The sequence below is a fragment of the Colias eurytheme genome, chromosome 24 (genome assembly GCF_061535395.1).
Source record: "Colias eurytheme isolate Ceu_HAF_F1 chromosome 24, ilColEury1 Martin Lab GWU primary, whole genome shotgun sequence".
In the NCBI taxonomy this organism is placed as follows: Eukaryota; Metazoa; Arthropoda; class Insecta; order Lepidoptera; family Pieridae; genus Colias; species Colias eurytheme.
Genome location: NC_143003.1, coordinates 2783028 through 2810062, shown reverse-complemented (window position 1 = coordinate 2810062; position 27035 = coordinate 2783028). Strand labels below are relative to the sequence as shown.

General features: G+C 32.2%; 2 protein-coding genes across 3 annotated transcripts in view; one reads left to right on the top strand and one right to left on the bottom strand.

Moving 5' to 3' along the window:
* Positions 1-27035, top strand: part of LOC149897897 (uncharacterized) — a 49519-nt gene that overhangs the window by 6521 nt on the left and 15963 nt on the right. Inside the window, exon 1 of one of the 2 annotated variants that reach the window (XM_090115741.1) lies at positions 22836-23346. The exons of the other annotated variant lie outside the window; for it this stretch is intronic. The gene's annotated coding sequence lies outside the window, so the exon portion shown is untranslated. Of the gene's footprint in view, positions 1-22835; positions 23347-27035 lie in introns of those variants that run through there. 2 annotated transcript variants of the gene reach the window in all.
* On the bottom strand, positions 19892-22210 carry LOC149897898 (uncharacterized). The gene is made up of 3 exons (XM_090115743.1): positions 21881-22210; positions 20792-21181; positions 19892-20471 (listed from the first exon to the last, which is right to left on the bottom strand). The coding sequence occupies exons 1-3, from the start codon at positions 22041-22043 to the stop codon at positions 19984-19986; spliced, it is 1041 nt and encodes a 346-aa protein (XP_089971869.1). The 5' UTR covers positions 22044-22210; the 3' UTR covers positions 19892-19983.

The following is a 27035-nucleotide window of genomic DNA, read 5'->3' as shown; positions in this document are numbered from 1 at the left end:
ACCGAATGTTAATCGAAAAGTAAACCTACTATAGAATAGAAAAGATAGGAATTAGATCAATCGGATATACTAATTCGCTCGAAATCGTATCGCAGACGTCACGGAGGCCCATTGAGTCGATTTTATTGTCATTTCATGGCGGCAGCGGGTTCAATGCCATCGGAGGCATACATCACTAGACGGTATGCTATTGTGAAACCTTTGTAACATTTTAAAGTGTGTTTTTTGTATAGGCCTTGGATTTCCTAAAGTTTGTTCGAACTACGATAGTGAATTTTGACCTAAACTCTTATAGGAGGCTTTTGCTCCTTCAGTGAAAACATTACAGGCTGATAAAGATGACAACAAGGAGATAAATTAAACCATTACCGAGTACGACATTGTTCATATTATGTTTTACTTAAAATCTAACTCAGGATAAATCTTAAAGCCACTCTGGGGATTCATTTAACTATCAAATCATTTAAGGTTACAAAATGGACGCAAAATGAAACAGTTTTAATGAAAAACTGAACGCTCATAAAATATTCCAGTTAGTAATTTAAAACGAGGCCTAAAAGTGTTTGTTCATGATATTAATAAAATCGATTTTACAATCGCTACAGTATAAAGTTAATCTAAATTCTTCCTTGAAGATCAAAGTCGGTATCAAGGTCTGTTATAAAATGCCTAATTTTATAATGATTTACGTCTAGACTGTATTACGTTATTAATTTTGGTAAAACGCATGTTATTTCCGAAACCTTTTAGCTTTTAATACTTTTCGTGGTTATCAGAGCAGAAAAGCTCACTTGCTACGTAGATACACCTAAGTACATTCTACACTGAGAATGCTGTAGGTTTTTCTACAAAACATTTAATTTACTAATTTTCAATGTAAGTTACTTGTTTTAAGTATCGAGTAATCGAAATTTTTTAGGCTTTTAAGACTTTTCGTGCCTTTTCAATCAAAAAAGCTCATGACTTGCTACATAGATGAAAATGCCGTAGGCTTGTCTGTAAAATATTAAAAAAAAATATTCACTCATTTTAAATGTTAATTATTTATTAGTGTTTATATATTTCAATATTTATAATACTTGAATATCAAAGGCATCTTTCGATATTTTGTTTCAAGATCTATTTGACTGGATAATATTCTTCCTACTTACCCAAAAACCATTTCCTCTAAGTGGTTTGCTCTTATATCACTGGACCTTTTTTCGAAAGAAAATGAAGGTACTAGACCGTACTTATTTTTGATAAGAATACCAAAACTGAAGATATGTTTGAAATCGATTTCTTATTTTAGTGGTTAATATGAATACCTATGATAATTAATATGCCTATGTAACTATTTATTACTAATCTAGAGTCTTAACTTTGTTATCTAATTCAGTTTTAATCAGTTTGCATTTTTTTCCACAAAAAAGAAAGGCAATTAATGTATACCGAAGCATAGTGAGAGTCCACTTTAATTAGGTTTCAAAGAACTTTAATTCCAACCTAGTTAAGAAGAGTTTTGCATAACCAAGTGGTTCATAATCAACCCATTCAATTTCGATTTTTTTCCTACAAGCATTTCAACGATTTGCAGTTTTCTAAGACTTTTATTCCCTCTTTCTAATCAAGAACTTGACCTATTTTTACGTAGCACATATACTTCGATAAAGTGCGTGTTGAAACGCTCTGAGGTGCCAAGGTTGATAACCAGATACCTATTTACGATACGAATTTGTTTATTTAATTTCTCAAAACGGTTTCCTGTTTATATACGATGAATTTGAAATCGCCATTTCACGATATATTTAAATACGCGTGGATGGTTCTAGACGTTGTGAATTATGGAATCCTGTTAAGATCGAATTAAAATAATGTTTTTGCTTTGATTAAAGTTAATGTTAATGTGTTAATGTAGGCGGGAAATGCTTTTTCAGAGGCAATAAGTATTTATTTTATTAAGGTATGCGTAACTCTTTGGTTTACTCTTTTCATTGATACAGTCTATTCTCATAAATAGACTGTATCAATGACGCATATAACAATAGACGACTTTATTCAATGAAAAATTACTGTAATTACAAGGTAGATGTGTATCTAATAACTGTATAGACTCTGTACTCTCGTTTAGAAACAAAATAAAAACAAAGAAATGTAGAGATGATGAATAAATCATCCAACAAACAAAAAACAATGTTCCATGTGCTTTTATCATACAAGATATTGTGTATAGACATATCGGTATACAACGCATCTTTTGTTTAAAAAACTGGGATATATTCGCGATATAGGAAGCATTTAAAAACAAAATTGTACACATGTTAATAGAGTTATTAGCCCGTTATATCATGACACCTAATAAACTCTTTTCCTGGTACAGCTGACGTTTTTATAAACAGTTTTAAGCGTGTTATTTCTTTGGGAGATAAATATTTTTTGTGCGTTTGCAAATTATAAAATTATCCAACGGAAGTCTGTCTGATATGTGTGACGTTTTAATGGATTTAAATGCTTTTCAGTAATTACTTTACGAATATTTCGTGATTATATAATGTAATGCTTGCGTAATTTCGGTTTTTAATGAACTATAAAGTAATGAATTTGATATGTTTCAGAGTAATATGTAAAATTTATTTTTGTATGTGTATTATTAATGGTTTGTTTGTTTTTTCTGTCTTCCTTTCTTCTGCCTTTTTTTCTTAGTTCGTAATATTCCTGCTACATAGTGCATAGAAGCTATTATTCCGAGCACGATGCAAGGTACGCCGCGAGCTACAACTAGTAAACTAATATTACCTGAACACCTATAACAGGTGGTATATAGGTATATTGTAATTTATTTTTTCTGTTTGTTTATAAATTATAATACCAATATTTGTACGAACCATTCAAAACCCTTGATTAACCTATTTTACCCTATAGAGTAGGTACCTACCTAAATAATAAACAAAGTGCAAAACGTTTTTAGTTATGATAAAAACTAAAAACTAGCAAACAAGAACGACATCTCACAATATGTTATCCCATGTTTTCGAGGCGATTAGAATTCCTATAAATTTTCCGTACAAATATCGTACGCGCTGACATTCATACCACTCAGCTGTCTCGATTTTTCTCAGATAATATTTTCGTGGCGTGAATTACGCGTAGAATAGTTCACGCTGTTCTAATTATGACATAAATTCTTTATTTCTGGACGAAATTTGCTTTTTCTTGTATTGGCCTGTTCTGTTTAGTTGTTTGTGATTAATTACCTACGGAGTTACTTTTTGCGGAGTACCTACTACAGTACATCTTTACCTTTGTTTGTCCGTTTCCCCTTCTTAATACAATAAAATATAATTAACATGAGTAGTTATTATACGTGACTTCGTACAACCGTACAACGATGCAGATGGTACGGTCTTATTATATTAGTTGGTAATAAATATTTCAATTATACATCCAAACCTAGATAGAATATTACAGGATTTTCTGCAGAGCTTAAAAACATAATTAAATCATTAAGCGCGTCACACACGGTGAAGATGCTATAATATTTTATCTTAAGATACTGTTATATTTTATATTACAGTATAATGACGCGAAATTTTGTGGGTCATTTGTAACAGGATGGCGGTTCTACAGGAGTCTTAGTACGGATTGACAAAAAGAAAAATGATGGTCCGAACGCTGATACCGGATGCGTTAAGATACTGTAATATAAAATATAACAGTATCTTAAGATAAAATATTATAGTATCTTCACCGTGTGTGACGCGCTTTATGCTGTAATATGTTACCTTCTCAAACATAAAAAAGCTTCTGAAAAATGTGTAAACAGTCGGTGCCATACTTATTTATATTTCCGTTCGATATCTATGTTAAAAAATTATCTAAGACATAAAAACTACACGATGCTCAGGCCTACGATTAAATGCATTTAATACTAAACTATCAAAAGATTGTTTTCTCAATCTCACACTGATTCGGCGATTTAACATAAACATATGGATATTAATAGATGTTAGTGTTTGCAAATATTTTTAAATCGAAACTTTTTAACAGCCATGTTCTTGAGTACGAAGATTTTAATGTAAAACGCTAGTAAACGAATTTTTTTACGTCGAATATTTAATGTTTTATTCTCTTTTATCTCCACCATAAATAAACAGTGGAGTGAATATTTTTATGGAAGGGCAGATGATTTGGAACCTCGTTAAATTCATGAATTTATCTGTTTATTACTTGCTACGATATGATTTTCATGAAAAATATTTATTGGCATTTGGCAACCTATTTAGTTTTAATGTTGATGACATAATGCCTATGATGTACTATCTGTGCCCCGCGATTTACCATTACCTGTGGAAAAAGTAGTAATAGTCATTGAAGTGTATTAGTTTCTTTTTCTTTTAAATTTCGTTCAAATCCATTACCTTGCTGGAGTTAAGCTGCTAAGCAGACGGATAGACTTAGATACATGCCTATTTAGAAATTAAAATATTGGTATAGATTATCTGCTACAATTTCATTGTTCCTGTGAAAACTTGCAGCAACTTCAAACTGCGTCTTATAATATATGCATTCAATTATAATAATAGAGTCACCTGAGTGTCATAGTGCACCTATAGCATACTACATTTCTACTACGTACGTACGTAGTAGAAATGTATGTGGTATAAACGTATTTTCTTCGAAGTAAATCCATCTCTAGGTAATATTCATAAACTTCGGTCGGGAAAGGGTTAACTAAATTAAAGTAAAATGATGAAACATGTCGGTTTTCTGAACTTTCAGTACGGGCAATAAATCTGTATAGCTGCTTAACCGACTTTCCACCGATTTACAGTCTCGTAAAATAATAACAGCTTTCTGGTGTTGTTTTAAAAAACAAAGGATTTATTGGGAATCAATACGAAAGCATGTGCGAAAAATATTTTGGGAATGACCTATATATACGACGGAAAGATCTAAATAAATCGTGAAATATGTTTAAGATTATTTTAAGTACTTATAGAAAAATATAAATTTCTATATTGTGCTATATTTTTTACACACCTGTATTTTGTGAATCACTCTGTATAAAGAAAAGCCAGATAATGTTTATCTATATATATGTATAAAAAAAATTCTGTTGACTGTCATAATTTATAACGTTCAAATATTGGATAATCTATAAAATCGGTAATGTATGAACCTACCAAAAGACGAGGTGGCTAAGGGCATAGTTAACAGAACAAATCTATTTACATATTATAAAAACTATGGTCACAGACTAATAATAATATACTACGTATACAACTATGGTTCTTGTTCCGTTTATTTCAAAAGCAAACTAAACAAAAGACGAGTTCATTTCCCACCTCAGAAATATTTATTTTCTTCTTTCTACGCATGAAAAATAATATGTTTTTCATTTCAAATGTATGTAACCATTCATAATACATGTAATGAATCATCATGCAATAGCGATACAGCATATCTAAATGTGGCTTTTTATGTGAACGCGAATTCATAAAAAAAATAATTACACACATGAAACCGTAGCTTAGCCGTAATACTTTAAAAATATTGTCAAAGTTAAGTATTAGTGCCAAGAATTTACATATTCGTTTAACCACTTAGCAAAACAATTTAACACAAAATGTAGTAATAAAGTATGATTTTTACGAGCAATAAAACTGTGGAGACGAAAGAGAACTCGTATTGTATGGCTGAAATCTGTTTCATTGATTGATATGCAAGTTTATATATTTGCTTTGAGGTCGGGTATTAACAGTTCCGTTTCCAGTTTTATGACTAAAATTTGTTATGTCATTTTCGCCTTTAATGGTTTTTAAATGTACTAATATGAAAATTGTTATACCTATAAAAAACTAATAATGGTTAAACAAAAGCTTAAAAAGAATCTTCCTAAAAAACTAGCTGAATACCGAACTATATATTATTAAGTTGTACGAGTATTTTGTATGGACACCGTTTTGTTATCTATTTATAACAATTTATGAATATATTTTAATAACTTCAGCATTTTACCAAAAAACAAGATTCGTAATGACCTAGGCCATCACAAAAGCTTTCCAAAATTAAAAGCTCAAATATGTACCATAGAGCATATGCTCTACGGTACATATTGAGCTTATAATTTCAAAAGCTCCATTTATTAAAAAGCACTTTATTCGTATCAACAAAAATATATGCATTGGCTACAAATAACACTATAGTATAAAATATATCAATCATCAAGAAATATTTTATTTCGCGCTTCAAAAAGAAATTCACACACACATAAAAAGCTGAAAACTATCGATTAAACTCAATACAGTTTTATTGAATAGATCGTTTATCTATAAGTGTGTACTATTAAGTATAACGGCGTCATAAAATATAACCACGGATACAAAATGGCGCCCTAGATGCGGTCAGTTGCATCTATTCTCGACCAAAATAACTTTCTATCCGTCTGCGGTGGAAAGGGCATTGTCATATCGACTTTCAAATTTCAGTACTAAAATGTGCGAAAATAGTGAATTTTATTTTCAGATTTATTCATCGTAAACTAGAATTATAGTGACTATTTGACATTTTTCTTGGATATTTGCAACTACATAGCCTGTACTGTAAAATTATCTGCCAACTACGTGCGTAAAAAATACTCACTTTTGAAGTGATATTTTAAGAAAGTAAGGTGAAAAAAAGATTAATTTGTCAGCAGGTATAATGAAGGGAATCGTTCCAGTTGTTAACATTATCTAAATATAAACTTTAGGTGACTATTATAAAAAAAATTGTTGGCACTTCGTTTTGTTGCGAACTGAGCTGTTATGAGACACCGTTTTACACAATATTAAATTCTTTTCGTTGATTATAAAATATAAATGTATGTTAGACATTAATTATTATGCGCTTGTTAGTTTTTTTTCATGTTTAGTCTTATATTGTGTTTTTTTAACAGCAAATCGCCCAGACTCTAGCTGGATTGAAAACTAAATTATACATGGTATAATATAGTGTATTACTAAATTTTATCATAATATAGGTAGATGAAATAGAATAGTCTTGCTGTGTCCATTAGGAATTAAATATCATATTATCTTATGGTTTGCTTTTATTGCTAACCCGATACTTGCAAAAGTAGGTTACATCGTGCTTCATCATTAGCTCCTAAGCCTTTTATATTAAGGTATATAATGTTCCCCATGATAGGTATCTATACAAATATATTATACTTCAAGTCTTCAAGTAATATCAATCATCTATAGAAGTTGTTAAGTCAAGAATGAGAGCATAAAAAAAATAATTCATTCTGAATCGTATCGAGCAGGATAAAAGGAAATTCCTTAAGCTTTGGCGTTTCAAGGAAAATTGATCGAGGTTATAGTCGTTCTCATTCATATTCTTTAGGGGTGAAACATATTATGTATTATTTTATTTAGCTCTGAGCAAGAACGGGAATAAATCTCATTTAAGAAACTAAATAATCTCAGCATTTTCCGAACTCTGTTAACGAAAACATCTCCAAAAAAACATGTTTATCATGAGAAAATTTAAACAGTTGATTCAAACAGCTAACCTCTGAAGCCCTGTCTGTCCTTGCCGCTGTTTAAAGCATTCTTGATACACATTATAAATCAGTTATCAAATCGGAAATGCACAATAGACATATATTTACAGAATATATGATATTTCCTTGTCAGAACTAATTGCATGTGCGAACAGCATCGCTCGTTTAACACGTTCGCTGCGGCACAGATATATCTGTACTTTCCATTACTGCGTTACGGGTCGTTTTAAACCTTGTCCTATACCAGACGTTGTGGCGGCACGAGGCATATTAAACCCCACCGCCCGTAGGAGACCAAAATCCTTTTTTTGGCGCCAAATAAGACAAAGTGTGCGGCTTTTGTCGTGATTATTATTAAAAATGAGTTCATTAACCTAAATCTACCGCCGCCCGTGGTTAGATTAGTTAGTTTAGATTCTATGGGTAAAATAAAATGTGGGGTCTGATGTACCCCATACCGCACTGAACAATAGCAGTTTTTCATATAATTTAGTGATGGGAAAAGAAATATCGATTTTATTTAATTGTATTTATTTATCAAACTTATGGATGTTTTTTATTAAAACAGGCCAAACCAGAATATTGTTTGCAACCAGTGCATTCTGTGAGAATTTCCTTTACTTTTTTTGTCGGCCTCACGACTTGTTAAGAAGATGCGGAGTTTTTCGTAACATCCTACACATCTCCTCTTCTTTGATCCCTTTAAGAGATGATGTGCCTTGTTTGTTGGCTTGTTGACTTGGGCAAGAGTTAAATTTTGATGAGCCATACACCGATTGCCGGGTGTTTTGGATTTGCCGCTAGTTGATTCAATGAACAAACACACTAATAGTAATCATGATTATCAACCTATTTGAAGAAAGTTACTCAACATGTCACATTCACGTTTCTATTAACGATATTTATTATAACGAGTAGTTTGAAAATTAGGTACCTGTATCCACATTCAAGTCCTTCTTTGTAAGTTGTTCCACAAATAGTATCGAATGCGTTGCACAACACTAACCGCGTGAAGCTAGCTTAGGGTGCGGTACGAGGTGCGCGGTGGTACGAGGTGTTCGCAACCTCGTTCCGCACTGTGTTAGAATTTTTATTTGTTCAGTGCGGCACGAGGTCTAAGAAACCCGGTATTAAGGTCGGTATACCATTGAACTAGGAATCAAAAGCACATCTCAGATATATAGATATCACTTTCCTACACTGAACCAGATGGAAGTTATGCCTCCCGCACGACAGAGAAGTTTAAGTTTTTTCCTCCCGCTATAACGACGAGACACGGACAGGGTGTTTCAAGCCCTGTTTCGCAGCGAACGTGTTAATGCTTTCCAAACAAATCAGTCGAACTGAGAATAACATTGAAATATCTTCAGAATATATGAAATAATAAATATTTATCGTAACATGCATAAATGTTTTAAGTTTTGATATCAACTTATTCAGAAAATCATCATTAATTTCTATGAAAGAAAAGTAAGTTGGGTTTTCTCCTAAAATACTAATATTATAAAGCTGAAGAGTTTGTAAGTTTGAACGCGCTAATCTCGATAACTACTGCCCCCCTAGTCAAGTGGCTTTCTGTTAGCGTAGCGTTCAATAGAATAGACTACGAATGTATGAGATTGACGTAACCTGTGGATACGTTTATCTACAGCCTGCGTCAATCTCATACATTCGTAGTCTATTCTATTGAACGCTACGCTAACAGAAAGCCACTTGACTAGGGGGGCTGGTCCGATTTGAAAAATTATTTCGGTGTTAGATAGCCCATTTATCGAGGAAGGCTATAGGCTATATATATATATTATCACGCTAAGACCAACAGGAGCGGAGCCAAGCGGTTGAAATCGCGGGGCGCAGGTAGTGTTATTTAAAAATCATTCCGAATATAATATATGATATACATATATTTCAAACATGTATTATAGAATTATATAACGAACCATTATTAAATTATTTGACGAACCTCAATCGCCGGTACAGCCTGAAAATCAGCGCTGCTTTTGTGCAGCATTTTGCTGAGGCTGTCTCCGTTTGCCTAATTTTAAGATATTTTATAATGTGTTTGGCTGTGTTTTTTTTGGCAATAAATTTCTTTTCTTTCTTTCTTTCTTTCTTTCATATACGTACAACATATTTATGTTTATTGATAAAAGAATAAGAAGAGAAAATCCTGAAAGAAATTTCAAAGCTCGTAATTCTAGATGAAACTTTATCATGCTCTCACCGTACATTTACATCAGACGATCGAAAGCTCATTCTAACCAAGTTTTAACCCCACTATGTCAGTATTGTTTGTATACGTAGTATATTATTATTAGTCTGTGGTATTGTGTATTTTTATTTATCTATTTAGTGTAAACGCGTAGGCCGTAGAGCATTCTTTAGTTGTTTCGCTAAGTAGTCACGCTTTTATCTCGTGTAAAATAGATATTATTAAAGATAAAATAAAATCAAAATTTATAGCATATCGATCTCTAAAAGATATTAACACGTTCACTGCGGCACCTAAAATGCCAAACTTACCGTTGTTGCGGCATGTCTTCAATACTTCACATCGGCAAGTTCACCACTGTGCGTCATGAGCCATTTTTATCACATCGCACCTACTGACTTTGAAGGTTAATAATTTCATGAAATTTCAAGATATTTCAAAAATTTTTTTTTCGGATAATAGTATATATCTCAGAGGAATAAACCTATAGAGTTCTTATATTGAGACAGAACAAAATACATATTTTCTAATCTACTTACTCTTAGTCAATAACAGCATAAGTCAGATTGAGATAGCGATAGAGTATCTGCACTGTCTTCAAACGTAGCGCGCCGGCTAAGTTTTGTTTGCCTTCCAGCTGGAGGTCTCGGTGCGTCAAGTGTTTTTAACGAAATATTTAGAAAATATAAAGTGTTTAGTGTTTCTTTTTATTTGTCAGTGTGCTAAAATGACTATTGTATGTTTAGCTACCGGCTATTACTAGTCGAATGGGAGTTTTGGATGAAAACAACGAAGAAATATCTTTCCATCGGTAAGTGATTTTCAGCAAATTGATAAATATTTATGTTCTAACCCTATTTGAAGGTTTTATCAAGCGCTTTTTTATAAGTTTATGTTGTAACTGTAACATTTACCCACTTTATGGGGTTGTGGAATACAAAAGAATTAAATAATTTTTAAAAAATGTCACAATATTATCACGTTTGGCATTTTGTTTACCACCGTAGTGTTGTAACACATCTAGCGTATATTATCGATTTATGACAAAAAATCTATTTCATATTAACGTTGATTTATTTATTTTGTTTCTTATATCAGATTTATATGTAGTTGTTGTAGCAAATAATAGATGTAAATTTTCTACAGCAGGAAAATAAAAAATACCACGTGGTTGTTTTATTTGACTTATCTGTTTAGTTTGTTGTTTCTCTTTTAGATTATTAATAAATTCATTTTGTTTTAGATTTCCAGAGCTAAATAAAAAATGGGTATAAAACATGAGACGTGTAGATTGGACGCCGTCGAAATTTGCTAGATTGTGTTCACTGCATTTCGAGCCTGCGTGTTATCAAGATGGATACTCTAGAAGAATTGTGCAATCTTACGCTTACGTTTTTTTTTTGTTCCTTTAGATAATAAATACATTTGTGTGTGAGTGAATTTTTATTTGGAATTTTTTTACACATTTAGGTACTTTAAATGTGTAACTATGTGAAAATTAAACGGTTGATTAAATGACAGTTCTCATAGATGAGAAACTACTATTGAAATACATACTTAATATACATGCGTTTTCAAAGAAAAACCCGCATAGTTCCCATTCCTGTGGGATTTACGGGATCAAAAGTAATTTTTCCAAATTTCATTGTAATCGGTTTATTAGTATTCGCGTGAAAGAGTAACAAACATCCATCCTCACAAACTTTCGCTTTATTAGTAGGATGTAAGGAAAATGTTTTCTTTAAGACTGTCCTTTTATGAACTTGTTAAAATTCATGCTGACTGTGCCTTTCTCCTCACTCCTTTAACTTTATTGATCTTTATTTTAAATTAGTTACATTTCAAGTTTTAAAATTTATTTTAAAATATACTAGCTTTCCGCCCGCGTTTCTAAAGAAAATCCCGCACAGTTCCCGTTCACGTGGGATTTCCGGTATAAAACCTATCATATGTGTGTATGTACAAAATTTCATTGTAATCGGTTCAGCAGTGAAAGAGAAAGTTATCCATTCTCGCATAATTTCGCATTTATTATATTCGTAGGATTAAACAAATAATGTATTCAACTGAAATTTATGATTAATTTTGTTTTTTTTTATTATTTATTATTTCACGAAACCGTAAATGCAAAATGCATTCACGATTTTATCGATGGAAGCACATCCCATCACTATCACCTTCTATCTATCTAAATACGTACCTATAGTAAAAGTGGTGCCATGACTATGTTGAAACGTAGCTTGTAGTCTATAGCTATCTCATTCTTTCATACGACGTTTTCTTTAGATAGAGAGAAACAAATATATGTAAATTGTATACGCTCGATACAAGTACTCTATAGGTTTATTCCTCTGAGGTATATATAGTCTTGTATATACCGCATAAATAGCTTTTAGTTTGACTCAATAGTTTAAAAGATATGAGGGAAAATGTAAACCCCTGATTTTGTGAAAAATTATTTGCCATCCCGCACTGCGTTGATACGGCATGTTTACAGTAATAGCGATGGGAAACACTGTAAAATAAAACATCGATATCGATATAAATCAATTTTGTATATTTCAGTCTGTTTGTTAACAGATAACGAGATCGTCGATACAAAAAAAAAACACATATAAAACAAGGTACTTGATAGAGTACTATCAGGAAATTGTTCAGTAACTTTTGTTTTAATTTGTTCAGTAACTTTTGTTTTAATGTTTTATATTATTTTCACAACTGTCATCACATTTTTGCATTTATGCTACGAAATAAAAGAAAGTAAAAAAACTAAAGCCTCTAAGGTATCATTGTCATTTAAAAATTTGATAACGACGCGTGCGGTCCTGGTACATCACTATGCGAGATTGACACGCGGCGCGCTCGCAGTACAGTGCGGCATGAGGTGCTTGTCCATGGCAAAATATTTGACATGCCGCACACAAAAGAAACGGTTTCTTTTCTATGCGTGTGTCCAATATTTTGCCATACGATTTTTAAACGAAATTGAGTCCTACTTCAAACTGTGATCACAAAAATATATTTGTCTCTTTTCTAGTCATTGATTAACATATAAAAAACCTCGCCGCACCACGGTGAAAACTGCGATTTTGGGCGCCGCACTGTGGTGTAGTCGCTGATGGCCCGATACTGGACATGCCGCAGTGAACGTGTTAATAGTACGGAACTTCAACAGTATTTAGATAATTTGAACACTGATCCTTTCTTTCGCAATGGCAACATACATAACTTAGTCCATGAATTTTCTTCCTCTATATTAAAAATATTTGATTTGCTTGCACCTCTTAAGCTCGTACTGGCACGTGATAATATGTTATCCTTGGATAACCTACAACATAAAACTGTTGATGAAGAAAAGAGATGAAGCTCATGTAAGAGCGAAGCGTACAAAGCTTCCGTCACATAAAAAGTTTTACAATGACCTGAAAAAATATGTTAGTGATGCAATAACTCGTGAAAAGGCTGCATATTTTCATCGATACATAAATCAAAACATAGAGAGGCCACAAGCTCTCTGGAAACATATCAGCAAGCACGTTAATTTTAAAGCAAAGTATACCGATACATTACCACTACATATACGAGATCCGGACCAAATTAACAGTCATTTTTTAGACATACCCGGAGCGGATACAGTGCAGGCGGATATCATTAACTTCTATAATGCTAACAGGTTTGGAGGTGTTGAATTTGGTTTTAGTAAAGTATCTAAAGAAACAGTCTTGCAGCTGTTTAAGGGGCTCAAATCCAACGCTGTTGGCATCGATGGTTTATCTTTGGATATGATGCAGATTGTAATGTCAGATTTATTACCCGTTGTTACTCATATTATCAATTTTTCACTAGACTCGTGCACTTTTCCGTCTCTGTGGCAGCGGGCAATTGTGAGACCACTTCAGAAAAACAATAACCCTACTGATTTCAAAGATCTTCGACCTGTTAGTATACTGCCATGTCTCTCAAAGATCTTAGAAAAAGTTGTGTATAGCCAGATGATTAAATATTTGGAAGCAAATAATATTTTGCCAGTATTTCAGTCCGGTTTCCGTAAGCATCGAGGCACAGGAACTGCCTTAATTGATGTACTGGATAATGTACTTTCCGATCAAGACACAGGAATGGTTACTATTTTGGTTCTATTGGATTACTCCCGCGCTTTCGACACAATTAATATACCTTTACTATTAGCAAAGCTGTCCTACTATGGTTTCAATGAGAAAGCTGTGGAATGGTTCAGGAGCTACTTGAGTGATCGCAGCCAACTGGTCGCGGTGGCTCAAGATGATGGAACTACGTCTTATTCTAACGTGAGGTCAGTTGGGAGGGGGGTTCCGCAAGGGTCGATTCTAGGACCGTTACTATTTATTCTATATGCCGGAGATATAGGGGACTGTATAAAAAACTGCAGATACCATATGTATGCGGATGACATACAGCTCTACATATCATTTCCACCCAACGAAATACAGACAGCTTTGAAAAATCTAGGGGCCGATTTGGATAGGATAGTGAAATGGTCTGAAAATAATACACTGATTCTCAATCCAGACAAGACCAAATATCTTATTATGGGAACAGCAAAACAAATTGAGAAGCTTGAAAAGCAGCAAAATATAGAAGTGTCAATTAAGGGCACGGTCCTGCAACGTGTTAATGAAGCCCGCAATCTAGGAATTATATTTGACGAAGGTTTGAGGTTTGAAAAACATGTGAACAAAATAATTTCAAATTGTTTTTATCGTCTTAAGGTCTTATATCGTCTGAAGCGTTATATAAATTCTGAAGTAAAGGTTAGATTATGTGATACATTAATTCTCTCAAAATTTGATTATGGAGATACTGTATACGGCCCTCGTTTACTTAAAAGAACTAAAAATGCTATTCAGCGGGTTCAAAATGCATGTGCTCGATTTTGCTGGAACATACCTTCTAGGCATCATATATCACCTTATCTTAATAAAGCCAAAATATTAAATATGGAAAATCGAAGGCACATGCATTTTGCCACCTTACTATTTGGAATAGTAAAGTCTACTAAACCTGAGTATCTCCATAATAAAATAACTTGGGGGCGTAATATAAACAGCAGGTATAATACTAGGGCAACTCCGTATATAATGTATTTTCAAAAATTTCATACAAACGCATTCAGAGGCAGTTTTAAGTACAATGCAACTAAATGTTGGAATAACCTGCCTCCTCCTTATCGTAACATTCAATCTGTGACTAATTTTAAAAATAAATATAAAAATTATCTAATCATAAGGCAGGTAGGCCAGCTTTAGTTGCATCGTAACTAAATGTTTCACATTGTTTGCTCCCCTTACAACCTAGTCAATATATAATATGTAGTAAAGTTTCTATAATTCTATAACATACAAATTATAATGTAATTATGTATATTGTATATTTATGTAATATGTTTTTCTTTTTTAATATATTAATTATTTATGTATACCTATTGCTTTCTCTTAACTATATAAATATATTATTTAAAAATTTACACTGTTCCTTTGACTGTCGAGGAGGGCCCACTGAAAACCGGTGCTGCGATGCCTCTGCATCACAGAATATCACCGAGTGGTTCCCTTTTTTAATGTTTGATGCTGCACAGACCCTATGTGTTAATGATAAAATCAGTATTGAATATAATTTTCTGTTTTCTTCGCACTCCAAACTTTATTGTATTTTACTATTCTCTGTTTTTTCCTGTGTGGCAAGACATTAAAATAAATGTATTTTCTTTCTTTCTTTTCTTTCTTGTTCTTAGTGCGTTCGAAAAGATTCTATGCAATGTTCTAATACTGAACAACACAGAATACGAGTTTTCGTTTACCTACACTAAAAGATCACTAAATATTGCTCTTGCTATAGCTCTAGCTCTATGTTCGTTTGATATTAATGCAACGTCAGCTATAACTCAAATCTTAGATAACTAACAAAATTAAGCTATTTCAACTTGATCTTGATCAATCTTGATAAATCTAATATATAATTTTAAGTAATTTTAATTGTAATGACTCATCATGCAAAATACTCGCTCATGTTTAGATCCTTCATTCAACTCAAATCATAGATAAATCCCCAAATACGAAAATCCCCGCTTTGATCACCACGTATTGTAATGATTCCTTGTTGAACAAACGCCAAAATCGTTGTAAAACAATCAAAGCGTTGAATGGAAGCCCAAATATAATAACTATAACACGAGGTTAGTTTGCTTCTAATTGAGCAGTATTTATGGACAATTGTGTTTTGATAGTACTATTTGCGTGAAAGAAAATAAATATCTAAAGATAAACAATGGTGGTAAACAGTTTTATTGTCTATTGCGTTCAAGATTTCCAGTGATTGCTACTTTGGAACTGAATTATATACAAGCTTCAGAACCATTTCTGAACCAAAATATACACAAGCTTGTTGAATTATCGGAAGAACAAAATGCATGTCAATATTTATTATCAATCTAGCTTTCCATTCGCGGCTTCGCTCATTATGTCTAAAACCTAATAAATTATATACTAAAACCTTCCTCTTGATCACTCTATCTACTAAAAAACAGTTTTAAAGCTTTCAGCATACATAGGATAGAGACAGGGACGTAGGGACTGAGAAAGAAACTTTGTTTTATACTACATAGTCTACGTAGTACTATGTATTTCAAAACTTCTGATAAAATTCTTCGATAAGACTCTACCAAGAAGTAGAGTTAAATATTGAAACATGTCGGAATTTTTTAAGAGCTATGGAATTAGATAGAAACTTATAAAATGTATTATATTAAAACTAGCACTATTTTGATCAAAGTATCGAGAATTTTTTTGGTACAATATTTCCGTATTTTCATATTATACGGTTTCTAGTATTCAAATTTTAAGATATTTTATCCATGATCGATCTAAATCCGTTGAAAGCAAACCTCAAGTCATGGATACATCCACTTATAAGACGCTTTATATCAGGTGAATGTACTAATATTGAAGGATTGGAAGTGCATCTCTCGTTCAATCGATTTGATAGCCAGTTGAGTAATAATATAACTATATAATATACATCTGTTCTGAACTTATAAGGAGTAAAATAATTAACATTATTAGAAGCCCGCATCCCTGCAGTGAACGTATATGGGCTGATGATGATGATGATGATGATGAAAAAAAATTAAGGTAAAATAATTTTTAATAGAATAGATGAAGAAAATGTTTGGTATATTTTACTACTGAATCGAAACGAAAGGACAAAGTCGAAGCAAAATGTAAGAAAATAAAAAGTAAACAATGCATTTCTTCATTTCTTTTTGTTTATAAAACTGTGTGTTGAGAGACATTCTTTGCTCCGATTAAATACCGCCTTTGTATTAAAAGCACAAAGGAATTTATGAAATCGCTTGCATCAGATAGTCACCATTTTACTTTTCTCAGAGTATATTGTATATTATTCGTACGAGTATTTGTAGGTATTTTTTTATTTATTTTTTGGACAAGGGAAACTACATTACACTACAACTATGAATACTATCTCGTTTTCAATTTGAAAATAACTGTGAATGTTGTTTTTATGATAAATGTACCTAATTTTAATGGAAGTAGTTTATTATTTCATGATCATGAAGCTTCGAGCCGATTAATATCAATAATAAAATTGTAGGCATGAAGTATCGCATCTATCAACTAGCCACCTATATTTTAATATGAGTCATTGAATTTATAGCACAATTAAAAATATCGCGACACGCTGTATCATTAAATCAATTAAAATCGCAATCTGTTCTCCAGAAAGTAATTTACAGCTTGCGGAAGCCCGCCCCAATTCGCCGCCCTAAATAAGACGTATATATACATGAAACATTACTTCAATATCGATTGTTTTGACTGTTGGCAGTTATTGTTTGCTTAAGAAATAGGGCTGCCCACTATCGATACATTATTTAAATCGATAATAACAAAAACTGCAGAGTAAATTGCAAATTTGTAAATAAATTCGAAATTTACAACTTGTGTGACAACCCTAAAAATAAGCTTCGAAATACCAATTGCTTTACGGTTTCTAATTGAAGAACGACCGACGCACGCTTTGATGTAGTAATAAAAAAGATTTATAGGGTTGTCATAAGTGAAAATTATGTTATTCTATTGTAGTTTGTGTTTCACAAAGTTTCAAGGTTTACGGCATATTTATGATTTCATTACATTTATGTACTTTTTATTGTATTGTATTTTTAGATTTATGTTGTATGTTTAAGGTAAGCCAATGTTCAATCATCCAAAAGTAAGATGTTTTTAGTGTTGTTAAATGAAATCAAACATTATTTGTTGAAAGCTTTCGTATTGTCAAGTGCAAAGCTTACGAATAATTATAACCGATAGCTTCCACCCACGGCTTCGCTCGCGTGGTGTTTTTCGCAATAAAAGGTAGCCTATGTTTTTTCTCAGGGTCTAAAGATTGTCTGTGCCAAATTCATCAAAATCGGTTGAGAGGTTTAAGCGGGAAAGCGTAACAGACAGACAGACAGACAGACAGAGTTACTTTCGCATTTATAATATTAGAAGGGATTTAAAATGAAACACATGTAATCAATATATCTTTTTATATTTCTTATATCTATAATACAAGGTCTGGAATGGTTATAAGGCAATTTGTAATATCTATGTCATATTGTTAGCTTTTAGAAAATTCAGGATAATATAAAAAAAGCTAAGAGAGACTTACACTTATAACAAAAAATAATAAATAATTTCACTTATAATTTATTCTTACAGCTAAGTATTTTTTTGGATTTTACAAAATAATAGGAAATACAGAATTTTTATAACTGCCTTGGTTGATTGGCATAGCTTTTTAAACTGAATTTGAAGGGTTTTTTTCTTCAGAAAATCAAATGATCAAAGGTATTTGTGTTACATTTCGTCCCATACTCCATGAGGACAATTATTATTCGACATAAAAAAGCATTACTTAATATAATATTCAGAGAGCTAACATTAAAAAATATTTGTGCATTACTTCCCCTATAGGGTATGGGGCAGATACGTTTCTAGGATCTAATTTCTTTACAGGCAAGAAAATAAACTTATAACTAATAATCTTCATAAACGGCTTTCTTCATTAGACTCAGACTATTTAAATTAATAAAAGAAATATCACTTATAATAAGGTTTAAAGTTAAAACCACTCAAATAGGCGGTCCGAGACTCTACATTGAGCCCTTATCTTTTTAGTATTTAAAAATATATTAAAAAGAAAGCAAGATGGATTTAAAAATACAAATAGTAAAGACTATGTAGAGATTTTAAAATAAATATGTTTGTATAAATTATTCGTCCGCGTGTCATCACACATCATAATATTCGTAATAAAGAAACTTTTTTCTTACATAAATAAATGAAAGATATTGAAGAAGTTTATTTTTCACATAAGCTGCCATTTCAATTGAGAATCTATCATAATTACACGAAATATAACTTAAACAAATGAAAATTACTGACATGCATTATTATAAACAGATAGACAGTAATTTGATGATATTAATATTATTACTTATTGTGTTGTGCCTACGATAAACGTATAGAAAATTACAAGTAATATTAATTAAGTATTGATAAAAATAGATTTTACAGTACCTATATAAGTAGGTACTTATTTATGGTTATTAAATTCAACCTATTGCTGTGATGTGTTAAGTTTTTTATAAGCGCTTGCTAGCACATTCTAAACTAATTATTGGGGGTTCCACTTTTAAGAATTTGTCTCCTAATTATTTGTCATGGCATTTTGCTTACAGATGTCAATAATAACAAAAGTATAATGTACCATATAGGTAAGACTAAATTTTTTTTTGTGTTGAAATTACCTTATGTCGAACATTGAGATAATATTAATAGGAGACGACACCGCCTACATCACTTATGTTCCACTCAACATTGAGCGATATTTTTTAATGGTTTTAAAGTGAAACGCATCAAACATGCCTTCGTGTGTGTTACGATATTGCACAAATAATACAAATAATACGGAAAAGTGCAAAGGAATAACTTTCATCGTTAAGTACCTAACTAAATAATAATTTTTAAAACTTAGTTAGAGCAAAAAAATGGCGCACCGATTTTGTTCGTGGTGTCTCCTCCATACGTAGTAATATTATCTCAATGATGTCGAAACTATCGTCTCATATCCGCAGTGACGAAATTCTACGATATATATTATCTTTCGTCATAATAAGAGAAACCTATAGATCTAACAGACAATACTAAGTATTATACACTGTATTGTACACTAATTCTTGTATCTTCATCCGCAACATCAGCTTTTTAGCTGGTCCCAATTTCTTCACATGTGGTAGCAAGCTGTTAAAGAATCCTATATCTTCATCCTTGGCTACTTCTGGCTCTTCACTACATTTTTGAACTTCATCATCGTCGTCATAAAAGTCTGTTTCCATGACGATCGGTTTTGTGTCGAATTCGTCAAAGTCATCATCTCTGGCTGCTGGCTCATCATTTATTTCTTCATGGGTTGTTTCGGTGGGTTCAACGTTTGTGTAATAATTACTGCTCTGGTCAGCAACGTCGAAATCTTGGCTGTATGAATCTTCAGGAATGTCATTGCCGTCATTGTCGAAGAACTGGTTTGATAGGAACTGCAGTTTGGGCAATAACTCCCATTCGGAGGTCTGTTTGCGCACTTCTTTTCTTGCTTGGTCTCGTAGGTACTTCCATTTTAGACGTGCTTCGTCGCCTGTAAAAACATATGTGCTATAGAATATTCAATATCTTTTATAATATTATTATTCATCCGGAAAATCTATTATACGTTGTTGTGGTTATGTATTTTTAATTGCTTTCATTCAATCAATTAATAGGAACAAGACAATTGAGGGATTTCGTGTAATTGTTCTATACCTACGAAAATAATTAGAGGGGCTGATTAGTTAATTACTAATTACATCCTCAATCAAGTAAACGACGCCTGTTAAATATTTGTCCTTTGGTCAAAAAGACCCTGCTAACTTGTTAATCAACTAGCACGACTATAACAAAGTATTTATTTGTACTTACGTGTAACACCCAAATCCAATGCAATTTCTTTCCACGCTTCATCCAACTTGTACCAATTGTGATGTCCCTTCAACTGTCGATTCCATATAATCTCCCTCACTCTTACCAGCTCTATCAACTTATTCATATCAACGTCTATAGTCCTTCTCTTATTCATCAATAACTTTTTGCGCATTGTATATCCAAGTTTTGGTCTTTTAATCGATTCATCAAGTGAATTAAATACTTCTTCGGCTGTATCTTCATCACCTTCCTCGTCCTCTGTTATGAATTGGTGATGAATGAACTTTAGCTTTGGAAAGTGTGGCCATTCGGAATCGTTGGGGTTTTTCTTCATCTCTTTCCGGCATTGGTCTTTCAGGTTTTTCCACTTCTTTCTACAGTTAAGACCTGAAAGTAAGAATATTTTTGAAATTTGCAAAAATGCTGATTGCAAATTTAACGGACCGAAAGTTTCAGAATTTTTAATAAAAAAACAACATATGTAGTTAGTAAGTAATTCTAATTTATGATACAATTTACGGCTTTTAAACAGGTAAATACAACCTAGTATATTATTATTAGTCTGTGATACAACTCTACAAAATAATGAGGGCAATAATAGGAGAACTTATCTGTGTGGATAATTGTGATTAAAGTTATTTTTCAAGTTAAAGTTTATTAAATTAAATTTGTTGAATATAATTTTTATACAAAGTGCAATGTAGTTTATATTTGACGAATCGCTATAAAAGTGTAGTCGCTTTGTAACTCAAACTTAAATTGTAGGAGCCTAAAATATGTCTATGTACTTTAAAATAAAACAGCATAAGTATGATATTAATTATTATTTCAAAAAAAATACGTATTATAAGAATATTATAATTTTCAAGAAGATTCATAACCAGCTGCTCTACAGTTTACTTTTATTAAATATAACGCCATCTATGTGTAAAAGCGTGAACTACAACAAATTGCCCCGTTTCAACATTGCGGTGATATCAACGACGCGCCATACGCGGCGCTGCATTCGCGCAGCCAGCGGACAGCTTCGCCATACAAACGTAAACATGGCCGCAAGCTCGCACGGGCGTTCACCTCAATACTCACTGGTTGTGCCGACTTCGGCTGCGACTTCATTCCAATACCTCTCCAGTTTGAAGCGATTCCTGTGTCCCCTATAACTTTTATCCCACAAGCACTCTCTCGCCTGGACGGCGGCGATCAGCTTGTCCATGTTTTTGGATTTCGCACCCTTGCCTTTCACCTTCATAGCGGAGCGGACGCGCTAGCGGGAGCGGCGACGAACGTAAGTGACGCGTGGCTGTAAACTGAGCGGCTTCGCTTTCCGCATCCGCCCCCCGCTCACCGCTCGCGACCCCGCTGCCGCCCCCGCCCGCGCCTTCCTCATCGCTACTCGCTCTCCTTTCGTGACCAATTAAATCCGCTCTGTTACCTGCTGACAGTACTAAACAGACAACAATGGTTCGTTTCGTATTCTTGGGTAGACATTTATCTGTTCTATCATCTATGAATGCAAATACATACTTCAAAATACTTGTATTGAATTATTATTGATATCTTTGATAACTTGTTCGATAGTGTTGTAATCGCTAAGAGCGACGATAAATTTTTAAAACATGAATGAGCGTAATATTACCTAATGAAATCTGAAGTTGAATCATTTAAGTTTAAATAAACTAAAATATTTGTTTTAATTTAATTAAGTTAGTTAAATAAATAATTTAGTTTTTGTAAACGATAAAATGTTCACTTATAAGTAAGTAGAAAATTAATGACTTATTACTCTACATAGAGCTTTACATGTCTTGTTATTTAGATTTCTATGTTCACATGATTCGAATTGTATTTTTATTATCGTTATATGACCGATGCAGAAAAGTACTCTATGAATTTCTCTCTTTCATTTTAATGTGAAAAGTTAAACATAGAATAAAACCAAGCCTCAAAGATGACGTAAAATAAAGACGCATACTTTGTAAAACATAATATTGTACTACCTATTTATATAACTTGAACTAAACGGCTATTATTGAGGGTTCATTCTTACTTAGACATACACGTCAATTGTGAGTCGATGTGTGTTTTATAATTTTAATAATAGTGAAGTGAAATATTTGTCCCTATATTATTTTTCTATTTGAAATTCAATTTTACAGTGAAGTATTTTCTAAGTGCTACGATTTTTTATAAGGTGCACGATAATTACACAGTCCTCTGGAGGTAGGAATAACATGCGTGTAAGGTTAACCTTAAAGTAACATAGTATTTCTATATTATTACACGGATAATTATAATCGTTAGCAATTGATAAAGTTTTAATTGCCAAAGTGTCAATGATAGTAATATATTCATAAGCAAAAAACAGTGGAAACAGCTCTCGATAAAACATAATCGTGTTTCGTTACCTTGAGACGTAACTCGGTCAAGCCACCACTGCGCATGAGTGAAGTCAAGTGCAGCCAAGTGTCATCACCCAGTCTACCCAGAGACCGGCAAGTCAGCGGCCTCCTGTCCCGAGAAATAAACACGTCGCAAACACGAGTGTCATTAAGGTTAGTCGAATTTCGAGTGCCGCATCTGTTTATTTAGTCTTTGGACACGGTTTTTGAAGTGCGTTCCTTTTTGAAAGTTTATTTAGTGTGTAGCAGGTTCGGTTTTCAAGCGAGTTCTCTTTTCGAAAACTTGTAGATGTTGGTTGACATTGCTAATTGTAATTTTATTAGTTTCATTATCACTTAGACGTGGGTTGTGTTGCATTTAAAGTTTATTCGATTTTAGGTACCTATTTGTTTAACGTTTTCAATGTTGTTGGTTTTATGTAATTATGGTTTTTTATCTTATGTGCTCTTTAATATTGACAATACTTAAGTAAACCCTGTAATTTTATAGCGTTTTGTTTGTTCGGTAAATGTGATCTCTACATTTCAAATTGTATTGTAATGACGAACTATAAAAATGTTTAATTCCTACCATTTTACAGTAAATTGAAATTAAACTAAACAGGCAGTAAGTACTACTAATTTAGAAAAATAAAATAATAACTTTATATTTATTTGGATATACATAGATTTTACGAATGTAATTTATAAATAATGATTATTAATTATCGCTACATCTCTTCATTTACACCTTTTTCATTTAATTTCATGATACAATATTCATCGAATTAGAAAAATGAGTAAGCCTTATATATTACAGGCTAGCTGTACTTATTAATTATCTAATAGACATATAAATATTATTAAAAATTATGTCGTATCTTAATACTAATGAAGCAGCATTTAATAAATTTAATGATATTAATTGATAAAGTTAGAGCCAATTTTTATGCATATTTAAGCAGCGCCATCTAGTTTCAACATTATGAAACTGTGTACATCAAAACAAATAAAATGTAGAGTTTTGAAATTTATCTTGTTAATATAGAATTTGTATGTTATGAATATAATACTCACCTGGACGATACAATTTATTGTTTTTCTTCGCTCTATCGTTTTCATTATTGATAAATGTTTGTTTTTTTCTCTCTGTGGTGTCTACTTTATGTATCTATAAATAATTGATAGACACTTAAATTATTTTAGTATCATAATTTATATAATTATTTTAACTAACTATATTTTTTGGTTATATTCAGCCTGCCTTATTAGGTACCTCACAGTTTATTTTATGATTTTAGTGACTTAGAAGAAATCGCAATAAGCGATATAGCCTACTTTTATATCTAATGTATTTTATTTAGATAAGTATTGTATTCTGACGTTTAAACTTTAAATATACTAAGCGCTTGTTTCGGCTTTGCTTGGTTACAAGACTATGACACAGAATACTTAATAGAAGCTAACGCTTACTATGATAATAATACCCAAAATATTGATCCACGTTTTAAACTAGATTAAATTTGAAAAACTACTTCACTAATTTTCATATTAGATAGAGCTAATATTTTTTGAATTATTTCTTTAACAAAATTATCAATATTCTAACAACCATATAACAACGCGTAAACATCAAAGTTTACGCGTTGTTATCATGATTTTTTTTTACATTTTATACCGTTTATATATTCAAGATTATTATATATTACAAATCTATTATTTTAAATCTATTAAAAAAACTATAAAAACCTATTCAACTAATAATAATTCCTAGGTTCGTTCTCTGCTGAACCAATTGATAAACAACTATTAAAATAGATGTGAAATTCAATTGCCCAAAACGAAGCAAGGGACAGGCTACAGTCGTAACTAGATAGCCGCTGTTGGGAGATTACATTAGGGCTTCGTTTAAATACACCCTGAAATACAGGGGAAGGGCAAATGCGTAAAGCCATATCCAGATGGATATGTCTGGCACAAACAATACAAAAATTATAGAGAGGAGTTAATACAATATCGAGGGTAATTTATATAAATAGTATAAAGATAGAAATAGAGATAATTAATTTATAAAATAAGACATTTAAAAAAAGAAAAATTACTTATTTAACTGTATACAGGGTGTCCCACTGTTGGTATAGTAAGCTCAAAGGAGGTTATAGTTTTGCATACGCTGAGTACGTAAAAAATACTTAAAAAAATCCAGACGCATTTTTTTTTCAAATAGATGAATTCTTAAAACTCTATGTGTACACCCATAACAAGCAACCCGCCCATTTTTGCCACTAGCACGTGAGCTATCGTTTAAGATTATATTTTCATAGACAAAATGCTTACCTACATTAGAGAAGCGGTATATGCCGGCTGCGCGAAGCTAGAGAAGAAAACATGGATTTTCAGGAAAAAATTATCAAAAAAAATTTAACGTAATTTTGTTGTTTATGTATTTTTTACATGATCAGTGTATGCAAAACTACAAGTTCCTTCGCGCTTAGTATACCAATAGCGGGACACCCTGTATAAATATTAATTTTCTTCCACAATAAACAACTCTACATCCTCAGTTTATTTATCCGCAAACTTATATTATTCAATCTTGTATTTGCATAGACTACAGAGTGACGAGTTAAAGCTAGTAAATATTAATTTAGAGTTATTGTCTAGATGTCAGCCAGCACATCTAGATGTAAACTCCAAAGTCTAGACTTAGTCTAGACCTTGTAGAATTTATTTCTTCCATGTTCTATTAAAACACATTTTACTATTTTATATTCTTACTTGTTAAGTTAAAGTTAATTTTAAACTGTTATAAAAAGTCGTCAAAAGTAGAATCTCCTACGTATTACCAAAACTTTTATATTTGAAAAATTTACAAATAAATGAAATCAAGATCGATGTTATTAAAACAATTATTCAAACATTTAATGAATATTCAATTCTGAATATTAAACATTATCATTTTTCAAAAACTTGACTTTAAAAGAGCTATCGAGGCTCCTTCAGAGGGTACGTGTAGAAGCAATTATTACCACCCTTCTATTCTAAGAAGAAGGGTGCATAAGGACTCGGCTAAAATCATCCTGAATGGACTGAAGTAGGAACTTCACTTATGACATTAATGTAATGTTTTTGAGCGGAAACGTGTGCAAATCATTTTCTCTCAGACTAACTTTAAAACATTTATTCGAAAAAAAACCTTTGTGACATGTTTCATACCAACATTAACCCCGGAAACCTTTTTCGGGCGAACCGCAAACGTATAAAAATAATATTCGCAAAAGTACAAAAGGTTCACTGTCGTTAGGGACTAGGGAATGAATCTAAAAATACAGCCAAAATAATTATTACGTTTCGGCTGAATTTAATAGCAAAGTATATTTAACTACATATATATGTATTATACATACATTATACATACATGTAACATAATATAATATATATACCTAATCTCTTTTTCTTCCCATTCGCTTTCAATGATAATCTAATTAAGGTAGCGACAATCCAGAAATTAGGTTAGGTTTCAATGAAAATTGGAATAGTTTCAACAAAAACTATTATGTATGTATTTGAACATACAACATCATCATGCAAATGCATCTTCATAAAACAGAATATGAACCTCAAACAGAACAATTTAGAACAATTAGACAAAGTAGTGAATTGTCTGAAACCTTTATACATGCCTGTCTGCACAATGAGCAGAGAAATAGGCCGACGTTTCAGATCTTCATATAAAATGCCATGGCCACTACGATGTCGTGATCGTAAAACATTTTATTGTTTTAACTGGAGAAGAGCATTATAGCACGACTGGGAACCGCCGATGCAGCTGTTTCTTTCAGCTGAGAGCTACACTTTGTCGA

Excerpts from the sequence above, each read along its gene's own strand:
- LOC149897898 (XM_090115743.1), bottom strand. The coding sequence starts at position 22,043 with ATGAAGGTGAAAGGCAAGGGTGCGAAATCCAAAAACATGGACAAGCTG. Across the intron at positions 21,182-21,880 it reads AGCCGAAGTCGGCACAACCA|GTCTTAACTGTAGAAAGAAG; the intron begins GTGAGTATTGAG and ends TCTTACTTTCAG. Across the intron at positions 20,472-20,791 it reads ATTGGATTTGGGTGTTACAC|GCGACGAAGCACGTCTAAAA; the intron begins GTAAGTACAAAT and ends ATGTTTTTACAG.